The sequence below is a fragment of the Aedes albopictus genome, chromosome 3 (genome assembly GCF_035046485.1).
Source record: "Aedes albopictus strain Foshan chromosome 3, AalbF5, whole genome shotgun sequence".
NCBI lineage: Eukaryota > Metazoa > Arthropoda > Insecta > Diptera > Culicidae > Aedes > Aedes albopictus.
This window is the reverse complement of record NC_085138.1, coordinates 145,913,712-145,938,883: the sequence shown is the minus strand read 5'-3', so window position 1 is coordinate 145,938,883 and position 25,172 is coordinate 145,913,712. Positions and strand designations below refer to the sequence as shown.

Below are 25,172 nucleotides of genomic sequence, written 5' to 3'. Positions count from 1 at the left end.
GTTCGAATCGCGTGCTTCTTCTACCAAGCAGAAGCAGCCGGCTGGTTTTTCCTCGCGTAACGCAACTGTCACACACCAGTTGACATCAATAACCGTGGGGACGCGACGACGACCATGACCGCCGCCGTCGCCCACCCGGAGCAAGTGACCCATCCAATTCGATGGAAAAAGCCGAAAGTGAGCCCCCTTGCAATCCGAGGAAATCAATTAGAAGCTTTGACTCCGAGTGCATCGCATTTAATGAAATTGATTTTAATCTTACGTTTGATTACCGTAACAAATATTCATTGAGTAGCAGCAAGCACTCGTACGCGTTCCCGAATTCCGATTTGGGACAGTCAGTGGAGTTGAGAGGGGTGAAGCACCACCGCGCACACCGTACTGAATTCGGTTCTTCGTTTGTTCTGGTGGAATTGAGCCCATAGAGTAGAGGGCTTGTGCCCACTCACTTACAAACAACATGCGTTATGTAAATATTTGGGAACTGGAAGCAACCTAGAGCAAACGGGAGGGAGTTGGTGCATTTGGTAGGACTGAATCGAATCGGAATTGAATTGCTGGCTGAATGCCGTTTGCGTTCCGATTATGTTAATAGAGAGAAGGATTGATGGATGAATCGATGGACGACGAACGAACACGAGACGGGATGGTTGGGAAAGAATGGTTCTCAAAGCCTAAATGGGCTCGCTTGCTGCTGGACTTGGCTGGGAAGTGGATTAACTTTACGACTTTTCCAATCTATTCAATAGGTTTTAATTATAATGGACAGTTTTTTTTTCTACTTCCTATTCTTGTATTGACGGAGCATTAGTAACGGTGTGCAGCATGAATTGAGCTGACTGATAAGATTATGCAGCTCGATTTTATTGCCGTGTCACACGGGATTTAACGGTCCAAGTGAATCATTAATTGTGGTTCGCGATGATTTACGATGTATTAAAGTTTTGAAGTTTTTCTCACTTGTAGAAGCATTAAGATGCATGTGAATTGTAGAATCAAAATTATATTTTGCCAGAGCTATCTTGGCAAGATCTCCGACTTTCTGTCCACTAAGTTCAACATAAGTAAGGACCTGAAAACGGCCCTGTTGCGACTTCGTAAGTCAATGGACGATTCCAAGCAGGATCATGTGAGACTCGTGAAGACTGCAGCAGTGGCGGAACCGATGAAACTAAAGGCTACGAAGTCTACCCAGACGGAGGCCTTCGCTTTCGCAGGTAGTCCAAAAGGTGTGGTGGATGCGACTGCTTGTGATAAGCACTCGCAGAAGCGGGTGGAGGCAGCCATCAGGTGAGGAGCTGTCTGGCGATGCCCACAAGGCCAGAAGGATATCAACCCCGAAGGTCGGCAGTAATGCCGGCAAGTCGGACCCCAGCCAGGTGTCCCGGAAAGCTGGGCCTGAAAATGCTGGCCCATCCCGGAAGGATGGGAACAAGGGGTTACGACCGTTGTTAGGCCCTCAACAACCACAGAGTACGGCGAACAAAGGGGAGGACCCCTCTTGGACGAAGGTTAAGCGGAAGAAGAAGATAAAGCCGCAGGTTGAGGAAACTAGGGATGTCAAATGAAGACGTTAAAGAGTAGGTGCCAAGTGCGTGAAAGGCGACGTGCTCGTCGTCAAGAGCTCGACACGACTCTGCGGCAACAGTGCGAGGTGCAGGTGGCCAACAAAAGCCGTTCGGCTACGGAAGGGGCCGCCGACAGGAACTCAGGTAGCCTTGGTTCAGCTACCCTTGGTGGACGAAAAAGGTCCGATAAAGTTGGAATAATCAAGGTAGACGTATGTCATCTGACCTTTCACGAGCCACCGGAGGGTTTTTTTTTTCAGGTGTCTGAAACCAGAACACAAGTCATGGAACTGCAAAGGCCCTGGCAGGGGCAAACTGTGTAGGAGATGCGGCGCAGAAGGCTACAAGGCACAAGGCTGCACGAGTCCACCCATTTGTCTGATATGTACCGGGAAATCCTTGAACTACAGGAACCCAACGGGTGGTCCAAAACCGCAGTGAACAAATCACAGCGTAGGTAACGCACCTGAACCTGAACCACTATGATGCAGGCCAGCAACTACTTTATCAGGCGGTTTCTAAGTGGGGGACGGGACGGATATCGTCGTCATAGCGGGCCCATACCGAGTACCCGCCGGCAACGGTATTTGGATTTTGAATGGGTCCAGAAAAATGACAGCGATATGGACGATGGGTAAAGTCCCCGTCCAAGAGTTGGTGTCTACTACCTATGAGGCCTTCGTGGTTGCCAAAGTAAACAGGGTCCTCTTCTGTAGCTGTTATGCGCCTCCGCAGTGGCCGATCGAGCTGTATACGCAAATGCTGGACTGTATGATGACCGTGCTGATAGGGCAAAGGTCGGTGGTAATAGAAGGTGACTTCAATGCTTGGGCCGTGGGATGAGGAAGCCGTTTTACGAATCAGCGGGGTCAGATCCCGCAAGAGACACTGGTCAAAATAGATGTCGACCAGGCTAATGCCGGTACCAAGAATACCTTTAATCGGAATGGTGCGGAGTCGATTATTGACGTTACTTTTTGTAGTCCTGGCCTAACACGTAGTTCGAACTGGAGAATAGACAATAGCTACACTCACAGCGACCACCTGGCAGTTCGCTACAGTATCGACCACAACAACAGCAGACAGCGGATAGAAAAAGAGGCGGCTAGGCCAAGGCCAAGCCCTCGCAGGTGGGAGACATCATACTTCGACGAAGGGGTATTTAGGGAGGCGCTCCGCCGTGAGCGAAACTTAATCGGTTTAGACGGCGACGAACTGGTAGCGGTGCTCTCACGTGCGTGTGATGCGACCATGCCTAGGCGAGTCCACCCTAGAAATGGGAGGCCACCGGCTTACTGGTGGACCGACGTGATTGCGGACCTGCGCCGCGCCTGCCTACGGGCTAGGCGGCGAATGCAGCGAGCACGATCAGAGGAAGAGCGAAACGAACGGCGGGTGGTGTTCGCCGCTGCAAAAGCCGCGCTTAAGACCGAAATAAGAGCAAGCAAAAATAAAAAGGCCTGCTATGAGGGTCTCTGTCAGAGTGCCAATACGAACCCGTGGGGTGATGCCAACAGGATCGTGATGGCCAAGACGAGAGGTGTGATGGCTCCTACAGAACAATCTCCACAGATGTTGGAGGGAATCATTGGAGGACTTTTTCCGCGTCATGATCCTAGTCCTTGGCCTCCTTTCGTAGGACAACCGGGGACTGGGGCTGGCGATGAGGAGAGGGTCACCGATGTGGAACTTGCGGGGATAGCTAAGTCCCTGGCGTTAAAAGTAGCTATTGCAGAGGCTCCCAAGATGTTCAGGTCTGCTATGCAGAAATGCCTGGACGAGGGAGTTTTCCCAGAAGCTTGGAAGAGGCAGAGCCTGGTTCTATTGCCAAAGGCGGGGAAACCACCCGGAGACCCGTCGGCATATAGACCAATATGCTTGATTGACACGGCGGGGAAGGTGCTCGAAAAGATCATCCTCAATAGAATGTTGCGGTTTACCGAGGGCGAAAATGGTCTTTCGAGTAACCAGTACGGCTTCCGGAAGGGGAGGTCCGCCGTAGACGCTATCTTGTCGGTTACAAAAACCGCCGAGAAAGCACTCGAGCCTAAGAGGAGGAGAATTCGCTTTTGCGCGGTAGTGACTCTGGATGTAAGGAATGCGTTTAATAGCGCCAGCTGGTCTGCTATTGCCGATGCGCTCTTGCGTCTGGGGATACCGGAGTACCTGTACAAGATTCTCGGAAGTTACTTTCAGAATCGTGTACTAGTCTACGACACGGAGGTGGGTCGGAAGTGCTTTAACATAACCTCAGGAGTCCCGCAAGGTTCCATCCTGGGTCCGGTGTTATGGAATGTCATGTACGACGAGGTGTTGAGGTTAGAGTATCCAGTGGGAGTGGTGATTGTCGGATTTGCCGACGACATTACGCTCGAAGTCTACGGTGAAACGATCGAGAAGGTGAAGTTGACTACCGACCACTCGATCAAGGTTGTGGAGGCGTGGAGGCAATCCAGGAAACCGGAGCTGGCTTACCACAAGACAGAAGTGACGGTTGTTAACAACCGGAAGTCGGAGAAGCAGACGGAGATCAATGTAGGTGAGTGCACTATCCTGTCAAAGCGCTCCGTCAAACACTTGGGCGTGATGATCGACGATAAGCTTACCTTCGGTAGCCACGTCGATTATGCCTGTAAAAGAGCCTCCACAGCTATTGCGGCACTGTCCCGGATGATGTCCAATAGCTCTGCGGTGTACGCCAGTAAGCGCAAGCTTCTGGCTAGTGTTGCTACGTCCACACTTAGGTATGGCGGCCCGGCGTGGGGCACCGCGCTAAGTACTGAATGCTACCGACGGAAACTTGAAAGTACTTACAGGCTTATGTGTCTGAGGGTTGCGAGCGCGTACCGTACCGTGTCACACGACGCTCTCTGCGTCATTACTGGTATGGTGCCCATCAGCATTCTTATCAGTGAGGACATGGAGTGCTTCGAAATGCGCGGCACAAGAGGCATACGCAGGACTGTCAGGATGGCCTCCATGGTCAAATGGCAGCGCGCGTGGGACAGTTCCACCAAAGGAAGGTGGACCCATAGGTTAATACCAAGGGTAGATAGTTGGATTAATAGGCGCCATGGGGAAGTTACATTCCACCTGACACAGGTCCTTACAGGTCATGGTTGCTTCCGACAGTATCTACACCGTTTCGGGCATGCGGATTCTCCCGAATGCCCAGTGTGCAATGGTTTAGAGGAAACGGCGGAGCACGTTTTGTTCGTGTGCCCGCGTTTTCGCACAATGCGTGACCGCATGCTTGCCATATGCGGGGAGGACACAACTCCGGAAAATTTTGTCCAGAGGATGTGTAGGGATGAGGTTAGCTGGAACGCCGTTTCAACGACTATCACCCTATCGTCCTATCGCCCTATCGGCTATCGGCTATCGTCTGGGAGCTACAGAGGAGGTGGCGCGTGGACTCGGAGAATGGCTAGTCCAGATGCAGTACGAGAGGTGGTCCACGGGTTCGAAGTCGGCTTCGTAGGTCATACCGGTGCCCTGCGGTCGAGATCGACCCTTATAGCGATTAAGTGGCCGAGGAAGTCCCGGTAGCGGTGCTGTCGTGGCGTCGGTCTACTGGGTTGGATCTGAGCCCGCGGTTGGAAAGGGTTCCCCGGCAAGGGTCGGGGTAGGTGAGACCCTGCTGTCTGCAACCTTCGGGTGCATCTGATAGGTCCTGAAGGGTAGTGATACCCTTCCTTTGCGGGCAGGTCAGATCGAGCTGCTCGTGGGCATCAGTTGTTGATGTCTGCCAAGCAGCTGGGCGCGGGCGGGGTTGACCCTGCCCGCCTTCCGAGGACAAAGGGAGTGGCGAGGACCACTTGGGAAACTGGCTAAGCGCCAGCATGTTACCGTGATGGACTCTCCAGAGCGAGTCATCGATGTTCGTTGCTGCTAGGCTACGCAGAGGGTTCAATGTGCACCAAGATGTGCACTACCTCCTCTCTGAAGCAATGCCTTCTTGGTGGTTCCGGAGATACGAAGGGTTTGACGGTCTTATCTTTGTGAAGAAGTTTAACTAAACAAATAAAATGGAATGAAATGATCGACACAGTCTGCAACTCATTGCTTGCATGTGTGCTAATCTTGTTAACTCACGTGGCATCCAAGACACATGTTCCCAAAAGTTGTCATTCTCCATTTCTCTCCAAGTCCACTCAGCAGCAATGTAGACAACGTCACTATACTTCATTGCACTCGAGCAGTGCAGGCTGCCAACCGAACCGGTATCATTAACATTGAAACAACTGTCAGGAATGATCACAATTCGAAATCGAACATATCAATCGACAATGACACACTGACTTGCTTTTGTTGCAGTCCAGGTCGTCCCTCCAATGCGCTGTGCAGACATCCGAAAACCACAATTTTGTCATCCTAAATTGGGCAAACCAGCACTCCGTAGGACAGGAACGCGCGCAATCAGATACTATCGCCGGGTATGGAGGTTTCTGTCACCCGTGTAGTGTACTGAACTGACTGAAAGCGAACATGCGTTTGCGGTGGTCGGTCGTTGTGGTGTTACAGGGCGAATCGTGTTGAACTTAATTAACCAGAAGATTGAGATAAGCCTCCGGTCCGTCCTGGAGGAGATTCGAGGAGGTGCCGTTCTTGAGTTCTTCTCGCAGGGCTGAAGTAGCGCTCGTGCCACTCGCCATTCATCACTCAACCGTAACCGAATCCGATTGGACATTCATTCCCCACCGCCGCCGCACCGTCGAAGATCGAATCTACCTTCCGCTGCGCTGATGCATCGCGGTGTTCTCGTCAACGCAAGACCCATCCACCCAATTAATCATTCAAGTTTACGCAAAGTGACGGGTTGGTGTTTTAAGTTTTCTGTTTAGCGCGAGGAATGCGTTTTTACTTATGTGTGATAGCAAAGACGTCAACCAACCGTTAGCAATTGTCATTTGTCTTCATTTAATTAGCATACTAATGTCGGGACACGGGCGTCTGCCGCTATTCATGAGTTTGCGGCGAAATTCCTCTTTACGCATAAATTGTTTCATATTTTCGCTGCGTTCATTTGCCGCATTGTTGTTTTACGGTTGCCGCGCAATGTTTGAAATGTTGGATTAGCTCCGGTGCGACAGGACCGAATGAATCACGACGTGCGATGCGCTCCGTGGCAGATGTAGGACTTTCTCATAACATGACATGTCGTCGGTCAGTTTGAAGTCAATTTTGCGTGGTTGAAGAGTGGTCACTGGTCATTCACTCTAGTTGCCGCCGGTAGTCCGGGTTCAGCAGAAGAGTTTTCGTCGGTTTTACGAGCTCCACGCGAAGACCGAACGCCCTCGATTCCACCCGATGCAATGACGTCGTATTGTTTCTGGCTAACTGGCATTGACGTAATGAGGAAAATTAGAATATTTTTCTGAAAAGATATTTGGCGTACAGCGGATATACACTCCCGTTCAAAAGTTTGGGGTCACCCCCTCAAAAACATGTAATTTTTTTAGGCCCATATCTCCGCCAATTTGCGTCCGATTTCAAAACCCTAGGTTTCATTCAAAAGATAATAAGTCAAAGAAACTTTGAACATGATTTAAAAGAAACTTTTTCAAAAAATTTTGTATGTAAACTTAACCCAAAGTTGCCAAATTTTCTAAAAAATGAATATAAACCTACGGCAGTGTCGCTGAAAGTTGGGTCGACCAAATTTTAAGATGAGAGCGGTAATATGACCCATTTTATATTAGCTTTCAACTGCTTTTTACAGAACTTAGCTAAAAAATCTAGAAAAAAAGTTATTAAGTAAATTAATCCTTGATGTCATCGACCAAAAGTTTGGGGTCACCCCTCAATATGATGTATCGGCCAAAAGTTTGGGGTCACTTTCGTAAAACATGGAAAAGTGATTTGGTGATATCTTCGTCATCTATAGTTCAATTTTAATTATTTTTGGCTCATTTCAAAGATAATTAACTAAATTTACGTTTAATGTTTTCAACTTAACGTATTTAACGAGTTTTGTATATAAAAATGTTATGTAAAGTTAGCACATTTTACCACGCTTCAAAAAATGAGGCAACTTTACGTTAAGTTTTAGTATGTAAATTTCAACAAATATGTGTGGTTCAATGTCTATGCAGTAAGTATCATTCATTTTGTTTCAAATAAGCCAAGAAGAATTAAAATTGAATGAAAGATGACGAAGATATCACCAAATCACTCTTCCATGTTTTACGAAAGTGACCCCAAACTTTTGACCGATACATCATATTGAGGAGTGACCCCAAACTTTTGGTCGATGACATCAAGGATTAATTTACTTAATAACTTTTTTTCTAGATTTTTTAGCTAAGTTCTGTAAAAAGCAGTTGAAAGCTAATAGAAAATGGGTCATATTACCGCTCTCATCTTAAAATTTGGTCGACCCAACTTTCAGCGACACTGCCGTAGGTTTATATTCATTTTTTAGAAAATTTGGCAACTTTGGGTTAAGTTTACATACAAATTTTTTTGAAAAAGTTTCTTTTAAATCATGTTCAAAGTTTCTTTGACTTATTATCTTTTGAATGAAACCTAGGGTTTTGAAATCGGACGCAAATTGGCGGAGATATGGGTCTAAAAAAATGACATGTTTTTGAGAGGGTGACCCCAAACTTTTGAACGGGAGTGTATAGGCAGAATTGGAAGAAAACTTTCAAACTTCTGAAGACTCAACATGGTCTTAGTGCCATTAATAATCTGACGTTCCCAAATTTATTCCATTCGAAAATAAGTGATTCAGGGACAAATGTCTTAGAGGCAAAGTCTCTCTTAACAAAAAAAAGTTATTATAGCACTGATTGATTCCGTTTTTATACGTTTGCACTACTATAAAAAAATAAATAAATAAAACAGAATAAAAAACGGAAAAAAACACTGCTTCAATTCTTTGTTTTGAGTACCATGGATGAAATCTAGAGCGCTATGATTAATAAAAGGACCGATTATTTAGGTAGTTGTCTTAGGTCTTCATGAACTTCTCCAGGAATTTTTCCTTCGTGAATCCCTTAATGGTTGAATTGATTTATCTTTAACCCTCCTTTGGCATTAGGGTCGTTTTTGACCCACACCGTACACTACGCCAGCAAGCTGTTCCCAACGTGATGCGAAAGGAAGGTTAATAGATTTCTAGCCCTTGGCTAGTTCGTCTCTTACCGAATGAATACCTTAATGAACGTCTTGCGGGATTCCAATAGAGATTGTTTCCGACGTTTTTTTTTTTCTACAAATATTTCTGAAAAGATGCATTGAAGAATTCCTCACGGGAATTTTCCTATAGCTTTCTTCAGTGATTCTGTCATGGAGTCCTCCAGATATTCCTTCAAGAGTTTCTCTATGGATTTCACCAGACATTCCTGAAATTTCCCCTAGAATATCGTTAGAGGTTTCTCCAGTGATTGTTTCAGTGCCTTTTCCGAAGATTTCCTCAGGAATTTTTCCAGGGCTTCCCAAAGGAATTTCACCAGGGATTTCTCCATATATTCCTTCTAGAACTCTGCTAAGAGATTGCTCCAATAATTCCATCTGGAATTATTTAAAGTACTTCTGCATGAATTTCCTCCAGGAAGTCTATCGGAAAATTTTACCAGAGGTTATTCAAAAAATTCTTCAAAATGTAGTAAAAAATAATCCTTCAAGAGTCCATCCGAGGGTTTCTTCAATAATACGTCCAGCAATTACTAAAAAACAGATGTCCACTGTCCAGCAATTCGTTTAGAAATCTCTCATGGAACTTTCTATACAATTCCTCATGTGATTGCTCACGGGATTCCTCCTGAGGTTTTTTCTGTAATTCCTACCAGGAACTCTTCTTGAGATTTCTTCAGAAATTTCTCCTGAAATTCTTTTAGGAGCCACTCCTGGGTTTATTTAGGGATTTTTTTTTTTGAATTTCTCTTGGGATTGCTTCCGCGGGGCTTCTCCTGGGGTGTCTTCAGGAACTGCTATAAGGAATTCCTTCACGAACTCAACTTAGGATTCTTTCAGGTTTTTTTTTTCCAAGAGTTCCTTCATCATGGGATTCCTTCAGGAATTACTCCTAAGAATGTTTCAGTAATTCTACCTAGGATTCCTCTAGGGTTTTCTCTAGGCATTCTTTCGGGAATTTCTGCAGAAATTCTTCCAGAAATTCATTTAAAGATTCCTTTAGGAATTGCTCTAGATACATCTCCCAGGAATAGCTCTAGAGATTTCTTCAAGAATACCTACAGATATTCCTCCAGGAATTGCTCCAGAGATTCATCCAAGATTTTTTCTAGAGTCCCTAAAAACTCCTGCAGGCATGTCTCTAGGAATTCCTCCATGAACTGCTTCAGGGATTCCTTCAGGAATTCTTCTAGGCTCCTTTGAAACTCCTGCAGGCATGTCTGCAAGAATTCCTTCAGTAATTCCTCCAGGGATTGCTCCAGGAATCCCTCTAGACTCCCTTAAAAACTCTTGCAGGGGCATGTCTCCAGGGATGCCACCAGGAATTCCTCCAGGGAATCCTCCAAAAATTCCTCGAGGAAATTTTCTAGAGATTTCTCTAGGGATTCCTCCAGGAATTCCTCTAGACTCCCTAAGAAACTCTTGCAGGGGCATATCTCCAGGGAATCCTCCAGAAGATCCTCCAGGGATTTCTCCAGGAATTCTTTAAGAGATTCCTTCAGAAATTCCGCTAGGGATTTCTCTACGGGTTTCCCTAGGGATTTTTCCACGGATTCCTCCACAAATATTTCCAGAAATTTCTCCAGAGATTCCTCTTAGAATTCCTCCAGGGATTCCCTCAGGAATTCCTCTAGGGAATTCTCTAGGGATTTATCTAGAGATTTCTCTCTTCCTGGAATTCCTCCAGAGATTTCTCCAGGGATTCCTCCAGGAATTCCTCTAGGGAATTCTCTAAAGATTTCTTTAGGGATCTCTCCAGGGATTATTCCAGAGATTCCTCCAGGAATTCCTCCAGGGATTTCTTCTGGTATTTAACCAGGAGTTCTTCTAGGGAGTTCTCTAGGGATTCCACTAGGTATTCCTCCAGGGCATACCTGCAGGAGATCATCCAAAGCTTCCTGCAGGAGTTCTTCCAGGGATTGCTCTAGGAACTCATCCAGGTATTCTTTCAGAAATTTGACCGAGAATTCCTCCATAGATTCCTCCAGGAATTTGTCTAGGAAATTTTCCAAGGATCGGGAATTCTTCGAGGAATTGCTCTAGAAATTACTTCAGAAATTTTTCTCGGGATCTCTTTCAAAAATTTATTCGGAGGTTCCTTCAGAAATTTTAGAAATCCTTCCATTATCTTTTCCATCGATGCACCATATATAATAAATTTCTTCAGGGATGTCTCCGGGAATAATTACTTTTTCATTATATTAAGGATTTCTAAAGAAATTTTTCCAGCGATTTGTATTTGAATTATTTCGGATAATTTTATAGAGATGCATTCGATGTGAATCCGTTCTCAAATCTCAATACAAATTTTGGTGGGAATTCTCAAAGTAACCATTGGATGAACTCACGAATATGCTTTTGGAGGAACTTTGGATGGAATTCATGGAGGAGTCCTTAAAACAATTACTGAATATTTTTTTTGCAATTTATCTTATAGTTGTATGAATTCTTGATAGAATCCCTATGGAAGAATAATTGAAATTAACTCGGGAAAACATCAGTAGAGGAATTCTAGAAGAAGTTCTAGAAGGAAGGTTTGCCGGAATTTTTAAAGAAATGTCTGAAAGAAAATGTGGACCGTAATCCTAAGAGAAATACTTGAAGGTATCCTCGGATAAATTCCGGATGAAAATCTAGTGGAAATCGTTTAGGAGTTCCTGAGGAAATACTTGAAAGAAATGATGAAGTTGCTGGAGCAACCGCAGACAGAATTCCGGAATAAATTTTTGGAGGAGTTTCGAAGAAATCTTTGAAGGAATTATCAAAGCAAATCTTGGAAGCCAAGTAAAGGCCAGTAAAAAAAATCTTGGAGAAATATCTGAAGCAGAAATTTGTGAAATTGCCACTGTAGAAATTGGCGAAACACAATGAAATTGTGAAATACTTCACAGATTAAAAGAATGTCTGAGTTGATCGTTGAAGCAATTTCTCAAGGAATTCTTGGAGGAATCCTCGTCAGAATACTTGGATAAATTCATGAAGATTTTTTTTAAATTCAATTCCCGACAGAGTTCATGCAGGAATTCATGATGAAATAATTGGAGAAATTACTGAAGAAATCCTTGAATGCTTTACTGAAAGAACCCTTTGAGCAATTTCTGCAGAAACCCCTGGAGTAATTCTTTAAGAAATTCTTGGAGGAGTTTCTGAAGGAATATTTGATGAAATGACTGCTGCAATTTTGCTCAAGGATTTTAAAAATAAGTCATTTTTCTGTTAATTTTGGGAGATATTTTTAAAATAATCCATGAGAATGTTCACGAAAAAAATCCCTCAATTCCATAAAGTTATTTTCGAAGGATTTTTTGTCAGAATTAAAGGGATTCTTGGATTTTTTGTGAGAATCCTTGGAGGAGCTCAGAAAAATGTCTCAGGGGAGTTCCTGAAAAAATCATTGGAGGAATTTTTAAAGAAATATGTCTAGATTTTGTTGAAGAATCTAGTAGGATATTTTCGAACGAATTATTAAAGTAACTCCTGAAGGTATCCTCGAAGAAATATTTGTAGGAATGTTTAGAGAATGTTTGAATGATTTTGAATGAATACTGAGATAAATTACTGATGGAGTTCATGCCGAAATACCTGTAAGAGGTTTGGGAGAAGTTTTGCAAAACTTGTAAAAAATATTGTAGATATCCATGCAGGAGTTCTTAACGGAATCATTGAAAAAAAAAATGAAAAAAAGAAGTTCGTGAATGAATCTTTGCAGGAATTCCTGTTGAAATCCTTTGAGAAATTTCTGAGGGAATCCTCATAGGAGTTTCAGGAGGAATCCTTGAAGATATTTTTGAAGGAAATCTTTGATAAATTGTAGAGAATCCTTGGTGGATTTTTGATGGATAAGTTAGAGGAATTCGCTGAGAAGTTCTTGAAAACATCTCTAGAGGGATTCTAAAGGGGAAGGTTTCAGTTAAATTTCTTGGAGGAATTTTTTGCCGCCTTCCTGCAGACATCCTTGAACAATTTCATAAGGAATACTTGAAATAATTTCTTAACAAATCCTTCAAGGAGGAATTCGTGTAGCAATTCCTGGAATCATGGAGGCTTATCCGAAAAAAAAAACGTGAAAGGCTTTCTGAAGGATTTTATGCAGATTTTTTGCAACACTTGTAGGAACTCCTGAAGGAATAATTTCGAAAATCTGAAAGAATCGTTGGAGGAATTTCTGAAAAAATCCTCGAAGGTGCTGCTGAAAAAATCTTTAAAGCTTTTCCTGTAGGAATCATCGGAATCTTCTTTAAGGTATTCTTGAAGAACTTGCTGAAATAATCTTTGGAGTACTTGCTCATGCAGTTCTTGAAGAAATTTCTGAAGAAACCCTTGGAGGAATCGCTTGAAGAATCTCTGAAAGAAGTCCAAGCTAAATTTCCGAAAGAATTCTAGGAGACAAGTAGGAATTTTATTGATAACGCTTGTACATATTCCTGGAAAAAACACAAGTAAATTCCTTAAAAGAGCTACAAGAAAACAGAGAAAAGTGTATTCCAACAATGTCATAGACGATTACTTCTGTATTTTTTTTTTTCTTTTGAACATTTTTTTAGCTATTCCCCTGGGAAAAGATCAGTTAATTTCTATGGAAATTCTTTGCAGGGATAATCATCGAAACAATTTCCAAAGTAATTGGTAAACTAATTTTCAAAGGAAATGAAATTTCCTTTGGAAACTTCAATAATTATCTTAGAGAATTCTTCTTTATTTGTTTGGCAAAGTTTTGGAAGTATTTTTTTTTCAATAAATCCTTTGAGTATTTGATCAGAAATTTCTTTGAGAATTTATCTGATTTCCTTTATTAATTTTTGTATTTCAGTTGTGAACTGCTTCAGTAATGTCTCTGGGAATTCATGATGCAGTTTATTTTTGATTTCCTTTAAGCCTCATTGGAAGTTTTACTGTCAAAGCATGCAGAATATCCCTCTACAATGTATTTGGTAGTTTCTTCGACAACTTTTTCAGAAATTTCATAGGGAAATTATCCAGCAATTCTTCAAGCTACTATTTGGATACTTCTTTGGCATTTTCTTTCGGATTTTTTTCGAAAAAATCATTGCAAATTCTCTAAGTAACTCTTTTTAAAATTTGGCAATTTTCAAAAGAAAATGTATGAAATTTCCAAAAGATTTTCGGAAAAATTTCCAAAGCAATTGCTTAAGGAATTTACACAAAAATGGAAGAAGAAATTTTCAAAGGAACTTCCGAATGTAATTTGAAAAGAATTGCTGAAAAATATATAAAAAAAAATCTGTATGCCAGAGGAATTACCAAAAGGATTTCCAGAAAACTCCAATTGGAATTGCTGTAGGAAATCCCGTAGGAATAGCCTTTAAAATTTTCATAGCAACTGCTGATAAAAATTCCAAAGGAAACGTCGTAGGTTTCTCCCAAAAGCAGTTTTTGAAGTTAATTTTCAAAAGAGATGCTGAACAAGTTTTCAAAAGTGAAAACGAATAAAAAAAATAAAAAGGTCCAGAGTGTAGAATTAGCAAACACGTATTTTAATGTAAATAAAAATTTAAAAAAATGATCCAAGAAAATCTGAAGAATAATTCGTAAGCCATTCCTTTAATTTCCGTAGAAATTGTTGTTGGAATTTCCAAATTAATTGGCAAAAATGTTATTCCAAAGATATTACCAGAAAAATGCGAAGAGGGATTGTTTAATGAATTTTCGAAAGAAAAGCTCAACGAATTGAATAATCGGTTTCTGTAGGAGTTTACGTAGAAGTTTCCTGTTCCTTTCTTAAGGAAATGAGAAAGAAATTGCAAAAGGAATGCTCAAATGAAGGAAAGGAATGCTGAAAAAAACAGAAGAAACTCAAAAATTAATTTTTAAAGAATTTCGCAGAGTTATTACTAGAGCATTTGCTACAGGAATTGAATAGATGAATAAGCAAAGAGATTTCCTGATTCCTCAATGAATTGTCGATGCGGCAGTCTGGGCGGAAATTTCTGGAACAACTCCTAAAGAAAATATTAAAAATGTTTCAAACGGAATGGCGAAATTGGAATTGCTGAGAGAATTTAGAATGAAATTTCTTAGGAAATTCCCAAAGAAATTGCCGACAATATATATAGAGTAACTGTCGAAGAGATTCTCAAAGAAATTTCTAAAGATATCCCCAATGGATTTGCTACAAAGATTTCAAAAAACAAAAAAAAAAATTGCGAGAAAAAGTCCTTCTGGTGATTGCGGTGATCCTTTGTGGGCAATCAAGCTCAATCCAACAGTCAAACTTTGAGAAAATTTTTTGCACGTTTCAAAAACTAACTGCTATAAGTAAAAACTGAATATGCAATAGGACGCAATCAGTGAAGTACTAGATTGAAAGTAGTGAGCTGGATTTTTGTATGGTGAGATGATCAATTCTCCATTTCTGCAATGAAATGGCGCAAATAGTGTGGGTTTTATGATTTCTTGCCTAATTTGATGCTGTTTGAGCAAAAGTTTGGGTATCTTTGTTGTTGTATTATTTATTTCTTGCATCTTCAATAACGCAGTTGCCCAAACTTTTGCTCAAACAGCATCAAATTAGGCAAGAAATCATATAACCCACGCTGTTTGCGCCATTTCATTGCAGAAATAGAGAAAGAGAATTGATCATCTCGCCATACAAAAATCCAGCTCACTGCTTTCAATCTAGTACTTCACTGATTGCGTCCTATTACTTGTATCACAATGCTTGCACCTTATGATTGTTTTTCTTCCCAGACTAACTTCCCAAAACCGCATTCCAGATCTTAACAACATGAACAATCAAACCAGAAGACAGACTCGTTGTAAGTCAGACTCTTACAGACACCCCATGGTGCCAATGTTCACGCTATTCATTCCTCATTTCTTCTGATCCCTTTCTTCGATTTTCAACTAATCCCGCCTAGGCTCGAGCCCTTGTACTTGGATGGATGTCATTGCTGCATTCTCTTTCGTTTTTGTCACTTCGGTGTTAATTTGATTGATTAACATTGTTATGAGGTGACACTTTCTACCACTCGTGTTCTCCGTTGGTCCCTACTATACTGACTGGTGGCACAAGGTGCGTAGGTATTCTCGTGATGCCTTCTGGTCTTGTAAGCCAGCCGATTGCCGTAGAAGAGGGGTAGCTCTTCGAATTTCTCCCAGCTACGAAGTGCCGACTGATGGTGCGTTTTCTTCGGATTTCTTTAACGGTTCGATGTAATCGATATCGCTCATTACACTCTCAATCGGTTGTTCGTCTGTCGATTGACTGGTGCAGTTCAAGGGGGACAGCACCCGGTAGACGGCGGGTTTGGCTTCATCTTCTCTGAAGCTGAAGTTCTCGGAATGCAAGCGTGTTTTCTGTCACTTTCGTCGTCGTCGTCACGCTGGGTTTCACATTGTGAGTTCTCCAAAATCAATCGACTGGCGATCAGCAGCCATTATTATTAATCTTCTGTCTTTTCCAGTTTGACGAGGGATTTTCGAACTCGGGAAGCTTAGAACCTAATTAATCACCGGTGATTTGTGAAAGTTCCCACTCCGTTGGAGAGTACGTTACCATTGTTGGCTTAGAAACTACGTGGATGAGGGGCAGAACGTGTCTTCAAAGCATTCTTTTAAGTAATACCATAACACTAACAATCTGTAAACAAACTGTTAGAAGCAAAATTTCAGCAAAGTTCTAGAGGCCAATGACCGCAAAACGGTCACAACTTGTTTGTAGAAACATTTCCCGAGGAAGAAAATCAATACAAGATGAACTTGACAAAGGATGCGTTCAATCACCCTCCAGCAAAACCCATATCAATTACCTTAATTCACACTTCAAAGCGTAAGGATCCACTCCATAGACGCAGAAGGTCCTCACAAAAGAAATAGCCCAAAATAGCCGTGAAAGGACATTCTGTTTCCTATTTTGTCGGGCAGCACTCCGCTTTTCCCAGTATTTGTAACAAGCGTGAAAAGAAATCTATCTTTACAGCGACCTTTCGTCTTGGAAAGCAAACCACAAGAAAAAAAAAACAACATCAAAAGTAAGGAATTTCATTTTTTTTGTCTGTTTAACTCTTTTGAACCGATCCGAAGATTTTAATCAAACCCCAACTTTTCGATATTGATTTCCAATGTTTAATTAGTCGGTTGTTTGGGTGTTTAACCTACAATGTTGGGAAGCGCCGGGTCATAAATTAATCCTTTTTCCCGATGGAGTCAGTGCATGCACTGACTGGGATTCGTCGGTGTCCTCAAATATTTGAACAGAGAGAGGGCAATCAGAACCAAGCTAGATCAAATATTTAGATCGAAGATAGTGGTGCACCCTTGCTCGACGTGGTTCGCCTGCGATGAGAACCCTTTTCGAGGCGCCAGGCGTTCGCCCGGAGTGAGGTTTCAAATTTTACGAGTTCGGAAGAAGTGTTTCGGTGTTGTGCATTGGTGACCTTTGATAGGAAAGCGATTCGGTATCACCGCACCACACCGCCGCCGAGCTCGCACTAATAACCTTTTAATTCGATTGGATTTATATGCTAATGCCCGACCAATATGGAGTGATTTTTTTCTACTTTTGTAAGCGGTATGACCCAATGAATGTTTTGATTTCTGATAGCAGCGCTTGTATGATGGCCGATGAATGGTGAATGGAAAAAGTAAAAATAGACTCACCGAACCGTAGACCGTCCCACAGGTGTCCATGCAGAGAAACAAACAGGTTGCAACGCCTTGTATCCTGATCTGACCGGCGGCCACAGTTGTTCGCTGGAGAATGGCTGCAATGGGAGAAAAGGAGGAATCGGTTAGAAGTTAGAATTGAACTGAACTGACTTGCCAGTGTTAACTTTGGATGTATGTAATTCATAATATAAACACTAATATTTCTCATTATGGTTTCAATGAGATCAATAAGATTCCAGTGGAATCATATGAATTTTAGCTTCAAATTAGAACTTCCATTGCTTTTATTATATTATCTTATATTACTGTTGATTCTTCAGCCTTTCTCAAAATAATTTATTTACAAAAAATGTATGTGTATGGAATGGACGGTGTTGCGTAAAGTTTCAGTACGCTTGATGATGGTTGAACTGGTAACAATGAAGCAAGCGTGGAGCATGAAAGCAGCGGCGGCAGGGCCGACGGTGCCTATAATTTTACAACTCGGCAGTGTCGTTTGGTTCGTGAGCAGGATAGGAATAGCACTCCTGTTAGGAGAAACATTTGTCCCGGGAACAAATACTATATTGTAAGATAAAATACGTAATATTTAACAATGTATCAATATAATAACAATTAAATAAATTTGCAGTATTGGAGCTGCTTGAAGTAGAAGCTGCAACTGATGTGTGGTTTTTGTTCCGCGACAAGTCGTCCTAACAGTCGATGTCTAAGGACGTAAACTGGGTCCAATGTGGGAAGTGTCTACACTGGGCACATTTTTCTTGCGCTGGTGTTGATCAAGTGGTTGTCAACAGTGATTGGCGGTGCCCGCAGTGTCTCCCAAGTAGTGCGCAGCAGCTGCAAGTGCCGGATGCAGTGGCCAAGAAGCGGAGCAAGAAGTCCGGCCAAAGAAGCGATGGAGGGTCCGAGCTGGGAGCTGGTTCTGATGTGGATCCGATTGAGAAGCAGCTGGAAGAGGAGCAACTCGCCAAGGAGAAGGCCTTTGCAAAGCAGATGGCGGCGCGGAAGAAGCTACTCGCTCGGCAGAAGGCGTGGAAGGAAGAGCAGCAGAGGCAAGAACAGGAGATGCGTGAGCTGGAACTCCAGGTTCAACGCGAAATGGAGGATCAGCAGTTGGAGCACGAACAGAAGTTGCTGAACGCCCAACTGGCAGCAGAGCAAGAGTTCGTGAAGAAGCGCGAAGCGATTCGAAGGCAGTTTACGAGCAGCGTCAACCGAGTCAACGCGCTGAAAGGCCAAGAAAGCGCTGTTGGTGAAGCTTCGGAGGACCATCCGAAGAAGAGAGTTAAGGAGTGGTTGAAGGATCAGTCAGCGGCAGTCGACAAGCCGTCGACCGCGGATTTTCGGGGAGCGTACCCGAAAGGAGACGAACACTTTGGAGCGGGATGCTCGACGCAAGTTGGCAAGCCAAAGCCAATGTCGAAAGTGCCGGTGATCACGGAATTCGAAGATGGCTCAAGTGAGGACAGCGAAAGGGATGGCGACAGCAGCAGCGACGAGTCGTTCAAAGACGTTCGTGCGGAGAACAGCCGGCGAGGCAGTCTGCGAAGGAGCAGACTTGCTAACGGGCCGGGGCCAAGATTTGGCCGAATCTACGGAGAGCAGCTAGACGATCGAGCGGAAAACAGCCCGCATAGCAGTCTGCGGAGAAGCAGATGTGCTGAAGGGCCAGGGCCAAGCGTTGGTCGTATCTCCAGGGAGCAACTAGCTGCTCGAAAAGCAGTGTCGCAACACCTTCCAAAGTTTCGGGGAGAAGCAGAAGTCTGGCCGCTGTCATTAGCAGCTTCGAATACACGACGGCGGCGTGCGGATTTTCGAATCTGGAGAACCTGAAGCGGTTACAGGACTGCTTGCAAGGTGACGCACTGGAAGCTGTAAGAAGCAGGCTCGTTCTACCAGACTCAGTTCCGGACGTGATTGCCGATTTACGGAACATGTTCGGAAAGCCGGAGAAGCTGTTGAAGACGCTGCTGACGAAGGTGAGAAACGCTCCAGCGCCGAGAGCCGATCGGCTGGAAACCTTCATAAGTTTCGGCATCACCGTAAAGCAATTGTGCGATCATCTCGAGGCGGCACAGCTCAGCGACCACCTCAACAACCCGATGCTAGTGCAGGAGCTGGTCGACAAATTGCCGCCGAGCTACATGCTGGATTGGGTCCGGTATAAGCATGGCAGAGTGGACAGTCCGCTGAGGATGTTCACTCGATTCACAACCGACATCGTTTCCGACGCCTCCGAGGTGACGGAGTTCTCAACGCTGTCAGTGAATGAGCGAGCGCGGCCAGGGAGAGAGAATCCGAGGAAAAAGGAGTTTGTGCATGTGCACGAATCCGAGCGGAAGCAGAGCGAAGGTTCTCGTAGCGAGATGGCCAGCCGACCTTGTTTGTTATGCAAGCGAACGGATCATCTCATCCGTAACTGCGCTGAGTTCAGGCGAATGAACGTCGCGGAGCGGCTACGCGAAGTCGAGAGGCAGAAACTTTGTGGAATCTGCCTAAACAAACACAGTGGAGGTCGGTGTTCGTCGGAGATCAGCTGTATAATGCGTAATTGCCAGGAGGGTCATCAACCTCTGCTGCACCGCGTAGAAGAATTGGTGCAGCTGCAAAAAGCGAAGTCGGATTGCACGGTGATCTTTCGAATGATGTCGGTGACGCTCTACGTCGGCAAGCGACAGTACGATACCGTCGCGTTTCTGGACTAAGGTTCGTCGGCGACGCTGGTGGATGATGCAGTGGCGAAACGGCAGAAGACAGAAGGAACACTCGAGCCGCTGATAGTCACGTGGACTGGCAACATCAACCGGCTTGAGAACGAGGTTGCCATGTCGGCGAAGGGCTCGAAGGAGAAGTATCCGCTGTTCAATACGCGAACGGTATCAGAGTTGCAGCTGCCCAAACAGAACATCCAGTACGCAGAGGTGGTTAAACGATACTCACATCTCGCGGGAGTGCCGGTAAAGGACTTTCCGTCAGGTGTGCCTACGATCCTCATCGGGCTGGACAATCTGCATCTGTTCGCGCCGCTGGAGTCACGTGTTGGAAAGCCGAATGAGCCGATCGCCGTTCGGTCGAAGATGGGCTGGGCGATTTACGGTTCCGAAAAGCGGAGACCTATGCTGCAGACGTACCTGAATCTTCACTCCTTCACACCAGTGAGCAATCAGGAGCTCCATGACATGATGCGGGAGTAATACGTATTGGAAGAAGCGTCGAACACATCGTTCATCGTACCAGAGCCATCGGAAGAGAAGCGGGCTCGACAGATATTCGAGTCGACGACGAAGCGAGTGGGAAATCGTTTCGAAACAGGTCTTCTGTGGCGAAGCGACGAAAGGCGATTTCCCGACAGTTACCCTATGGCCGACCGAAGGATGAAGTTTATCTTGACAGCAAACTAAATTGGAATTTACATCTTGAGCATGTAGCTACAAGTGCTCTATGGATCAGTAAAAAGACTTTTGGTAAAAAGTGGGGATTGAAACCGAAAATGATCCACTGGATTTATTCGGCAACTGTGAGACCCAGAGTTACCTATGCGTCACTGGTCTGGTGGCCTAAAACAAATGAAAGGTTAGCACAGAAGAAACTGGAAAAACTTCAAAGATTAGCTACTCTTTCAATTACTGGTGCAATGCGAAGTACACCGTCTAAAGCGCTTGACACTTTACTTCACCTACTTCCGCTGCATCAATCAAAAGAGCTACGCAACTCTTTGATGGTGACCTGAGAGGGCATCTTAGTATTCTGAAAACTATTAGTATCGGCTCTCTCGTCGTAAATAATAGTGATTGGATGAGCAAAAGATACAATTTTGAACGCTCTTTTGAAGTGATTAATCCAGGGCGAAATCTGTGGACAAATGGTGGCCCAGAACTACACCCAGGATCAATCGTATTTTACACTGATGGTTCAAAATTGAACGATCAAGTAGGGGCAGGCGTGACTGGCCCCGGGATTAACATATCAATTCCTATGGGCAAGTGGCCTACAGTTTTTCAAGCTGAAGTCCAGGCGATTTTAGAATGCAGTAATATTTGCTTACGCAGAAACTACAGACATTCAACAATTGGCATGATGTCTGATAGCCAAGCAGCTCTAAATGCTTTGAAATCAGCAACATGCTCTTCTAAACTTGTATGGGAGTGTATTCAGTCACTTCAACAGTTAGCTTGCCGTAATCAGGTGAAGCTATTTTGGGTTCCAGGGCACTGTGGAATTGAAGGAAATGAACAAGCCGATATGTTAGCAAGACTTGGATCGTCTCATCAATTCATAGGGCCTGAACCATTTTGTGGTGTGTCTGGTTGTTTTCTCAGAATGGAGTTTAAAGCATGGGAACATGAGAAAATAAAATCCAACTGGGAAAACACCACTATTGCGAGGCAGTCGAAACGTTTCATAAAGCCGGACGTTTCAAGTACTCGTAAAATTCTAGAACTTTCTAAAAAAGATCTTAGTTCTTTTACTGGCCTTCTAACAGGTCATTGTCCGAGCCGGTATCATCTGAAGCTAATTGGAAAACTTCAAGATGATTTATGTCGCTTTTGCGGCATAGACACAGAAGACTCGGAGCATTTGTTGTGCCGTTGCCCGGCAATTGCAGCTAGAAGAATTAGGTTCTTCGACAAGGGGCTGATAGAACCCCTTGATGTCTGGAGAACAAACGCCAATGCGGTAGTACAGTTCATCCGAACTGTGGCACCGTGTTGGGATCATGCTTACAGTCAAGGTTTGATTATTGTTAACTCCAATGGTGATACGTCAACTTGACATAGCTAAACAAAACTGGGGCATTTGTCACAATAGATCTAAAAACAGGTCGCAGTGACTTATATACCCAACAAGGAATAAAAAAAAAAAAAAAAAAAAAGGATGAAGGCACTTGATCGGAAGTTGGAGCGATGCCCAGCGCTGAAGGAGAACGTGTGTCGGCAGATAGAGGAATACCAGTCGAAGGGATACGGTCACAAAGCAACTGACGTGGAGCTGGCGGAGACACCACAGCGAACTGCGTGGTATCTGCCGCTGAACGTCGTGGTTAACCCAAGGAAACCGGGCAAAGTCCGCTTGGTTTGGGACGCTGCTGCGTCGGTGAAGGGGATCTCCTTGAATTACGAGCTGCTTAAAGGTCCTGATATGTTGGTTCCGCTGCCACAATAAAAGGCCGATTCACAAAAATTGTTTGCGCCGATTTGATCCGAACAGACGGGACAGACGTAAGGTGATTAAAAGGTGGAAGCAAAATTTCAATGAACAACTAATGATCAACTGAATGGCGCGGGGAACGTAGTCACGGAAGACCAGCGCATATGGTAAAGCTAGTGGGCCCAGATGCATAGGGGTTTAAGTGACCATATTAACGATTTTTAGCTGAGCATATCGAACAATTCTTTAGATTTAAATTATAGGATTCGACTGAATGACTATTGATTTTACCTAGAGAATTTCGGCTTGCAGTCTGATAAATTGCGTTGATTAATTATTTATCATCGCCGACGTTTCGGTCCGGCTATTGGACCATCTTCAGGGCTCGATACGTTAATCAACAAGTTACACAATTTTGTACAAGTTTAAAACTGTCGGGTTGAACACAGTCACGCCGTCTGGTATACGTTTGGACCATTCGTTCCGATCGGATTTGGGAAATTCCTAGCTGGCGCACGGGTACTACCTGCCGGTGCAGATGGTCGCCTCGATTTAAAGCTTCATGGATTTTTTTTTAAGATTGTTTTTAGGATGATTAGAAGAAAGTGCCTGTCCATAAACCACGTGGTCATTAGTCCATACAAATTTTTTTATTCGTCCATACAAAATGGTCATTGGCCGAACCCCCCCCCCTCATGACCACGTGGTTTATGGACAGCCCCAAATACAATAATTCGAAGAAAATTTGGTTCATTTTGATACTCCATACATTTTGTATGGGATGATAAATTGGTAAAAAACTTTAAACCTAATTTACTCGGAAGTGAGTTTTTGTTCGTGTTTTGAAAAGTGCAAGAAGGAGTGCAAGAATTTAACACACCTTTTTATGAACGACATGAAGCTATTTACGAAATAAGTACTACATAAGCTGCTGCAGCTTGTGACGGTGTTTAGTAACTTGTTAACTACGTTTCGACTGTTGAATGTATACTATTTTTGCCAAGACTGGAAAGCCATCCTACTAGAATGATCACCAACAACATGACGATGGAGGTCGGATTTATTATAGGGTATGTGTGTTATATCAGTAATCTCATGCTCCTATACTAATTCTACATATTCGAAAACAAGCTATTACGGCACCGATTGATTCCGTTCTTTTTGTTTTCATGCGGACTCACTTCTGACAAAAAATACAAAAATATGAAACAAAACAAACAACGCTTCAATCCTTTGTTATTCGTAGGATGAAAATGGGAGCCACATGCTTAATAAGGGAACCAATACCCTATGTCGGCCAATCTATCATAAGCGGCAAAAAAGGAGCATGCTAGCTATTTCCGTGTGAATGAACAGAAGAAGAATCGGAATATGATTGAAAGTGAAGTGCGCAAATACATCCTGTATTTGACGTATTCACCATGAAAGAATCAAGAAAGAACATGTACCGAAAGTTCTTGCCGCGTATCAACTATGCTCTGATGAGCTCTCTGACAGTCCGGAATCAAGGTGAACACGTGAATACTTTTGCTATGCCCCCATTGACCGGCTGACTTTTGCCGCTTCTCCTTTTGAAACCTAGGTTAGTAGACGGGTTTGGTGGTCTAATGGCTACCGCTTCTGATTCGTATGCAGAAGGTCCTGGATTCAATCCCTGGGCCTTCCCTTTCCTTCTACTTTGCATCTTTTCATATACTTTCTCCCTCCCTTATATATGTGAAATCAAGCGATCTGTGGCGCATTTTAGAGGAATATACATACTAATCTTTCAGTTTCGCTTGGCATCCACGCACCAATGTGTGAACCCCAAGGATGGAAATCTAGTGATCATGATAGGATCCCAAATGTGTCGCGGTTGGAAGGCATCGCGCGGTCATAGCAACAACGATAGAATTTTGTCGTCAAGCATTCATAACAAACCATGGTCGGCGAAAAATTAATGGCTCGGCATGTGCGGCCGCGATGCGATCGTTATCATGAAGTCGAAATGATAAATTTCGATTTTCGATCACTTTTTGTGCATTCTTGTTGCTGAAGCTTCACGATCTGCATATGAATGTAATATTTCAGATCATGAATTTTGGTTCCGGGTGCAAAAGTGCCCATAATCGTGATGAATAAAGTTTATCGCGGCTTGTAACATGATCTGATAAAGATAGATCCCGCGATAAAGCGTGAATTAGATGTTTAAACATCAATAATTGATGTTTCAATTTCAATTATTGATTGCTCTGTGATACGAGCACAGCGCGAGGGTGTCGCATCATGCTACCGCAAGAGCAACGGCTATCTTTGATTGTTCGTAGGGTGTATCATTTATCGTTAGAAGTGATTTTCTTCCATCCTTGGTGAACCCTTTGCCAACCATATCCTACTAGCACTCTGACATCCGCATGAATTTGTGCAGATGCAGAGGTATATTCGCCCACAAGTCACAAAGAAGTGTCTACAGCGCAGGTTTTTGGTTGTACAGGAGCTACATTCATGTAATTCTAACTCAAAGGCAGAATAATTTGAAAATGACTCGTGTTTAACCAAAAACCTGCGCTGTTGACACTCCTCTGTGACTTGTGTGCTGCTTGGGCAGAAACGAATTCCTAAAGGGATCCTAAAAGACATACAAGGAATTCCGGGATTCCAGGAGAAATCCTAGAAGCAACGCTTGAAGCAATCTTGAAAAAAAAA

At 43.6% G+C, this 25,172-nt stretch overlaps 1 protein-coding gene across 2 annotated transcripts in view; it reads right to left on the bottom strand.

Moving 5' to 3' along the window:
- Positions 1-25,172, bottom strand: part of LOC115271075 (uncharacterized) — a 318,130-nt gene that overhangs the window by 110,969 nt on the left and 181,989 nt on the right. For both annotated transcript variants that reach the window (XM_062842141.1, XM_062842142.1), the window contains exon 3: positions 17,328-17,431. In XM_062842141.1, the coding sequence (XP_062698125.1) occupies positions 17,328-17,431 (104 nt within the window). The remainder of the gene's footprint in view (positions 1-17,327; positions 17,432-25,172) is intronic.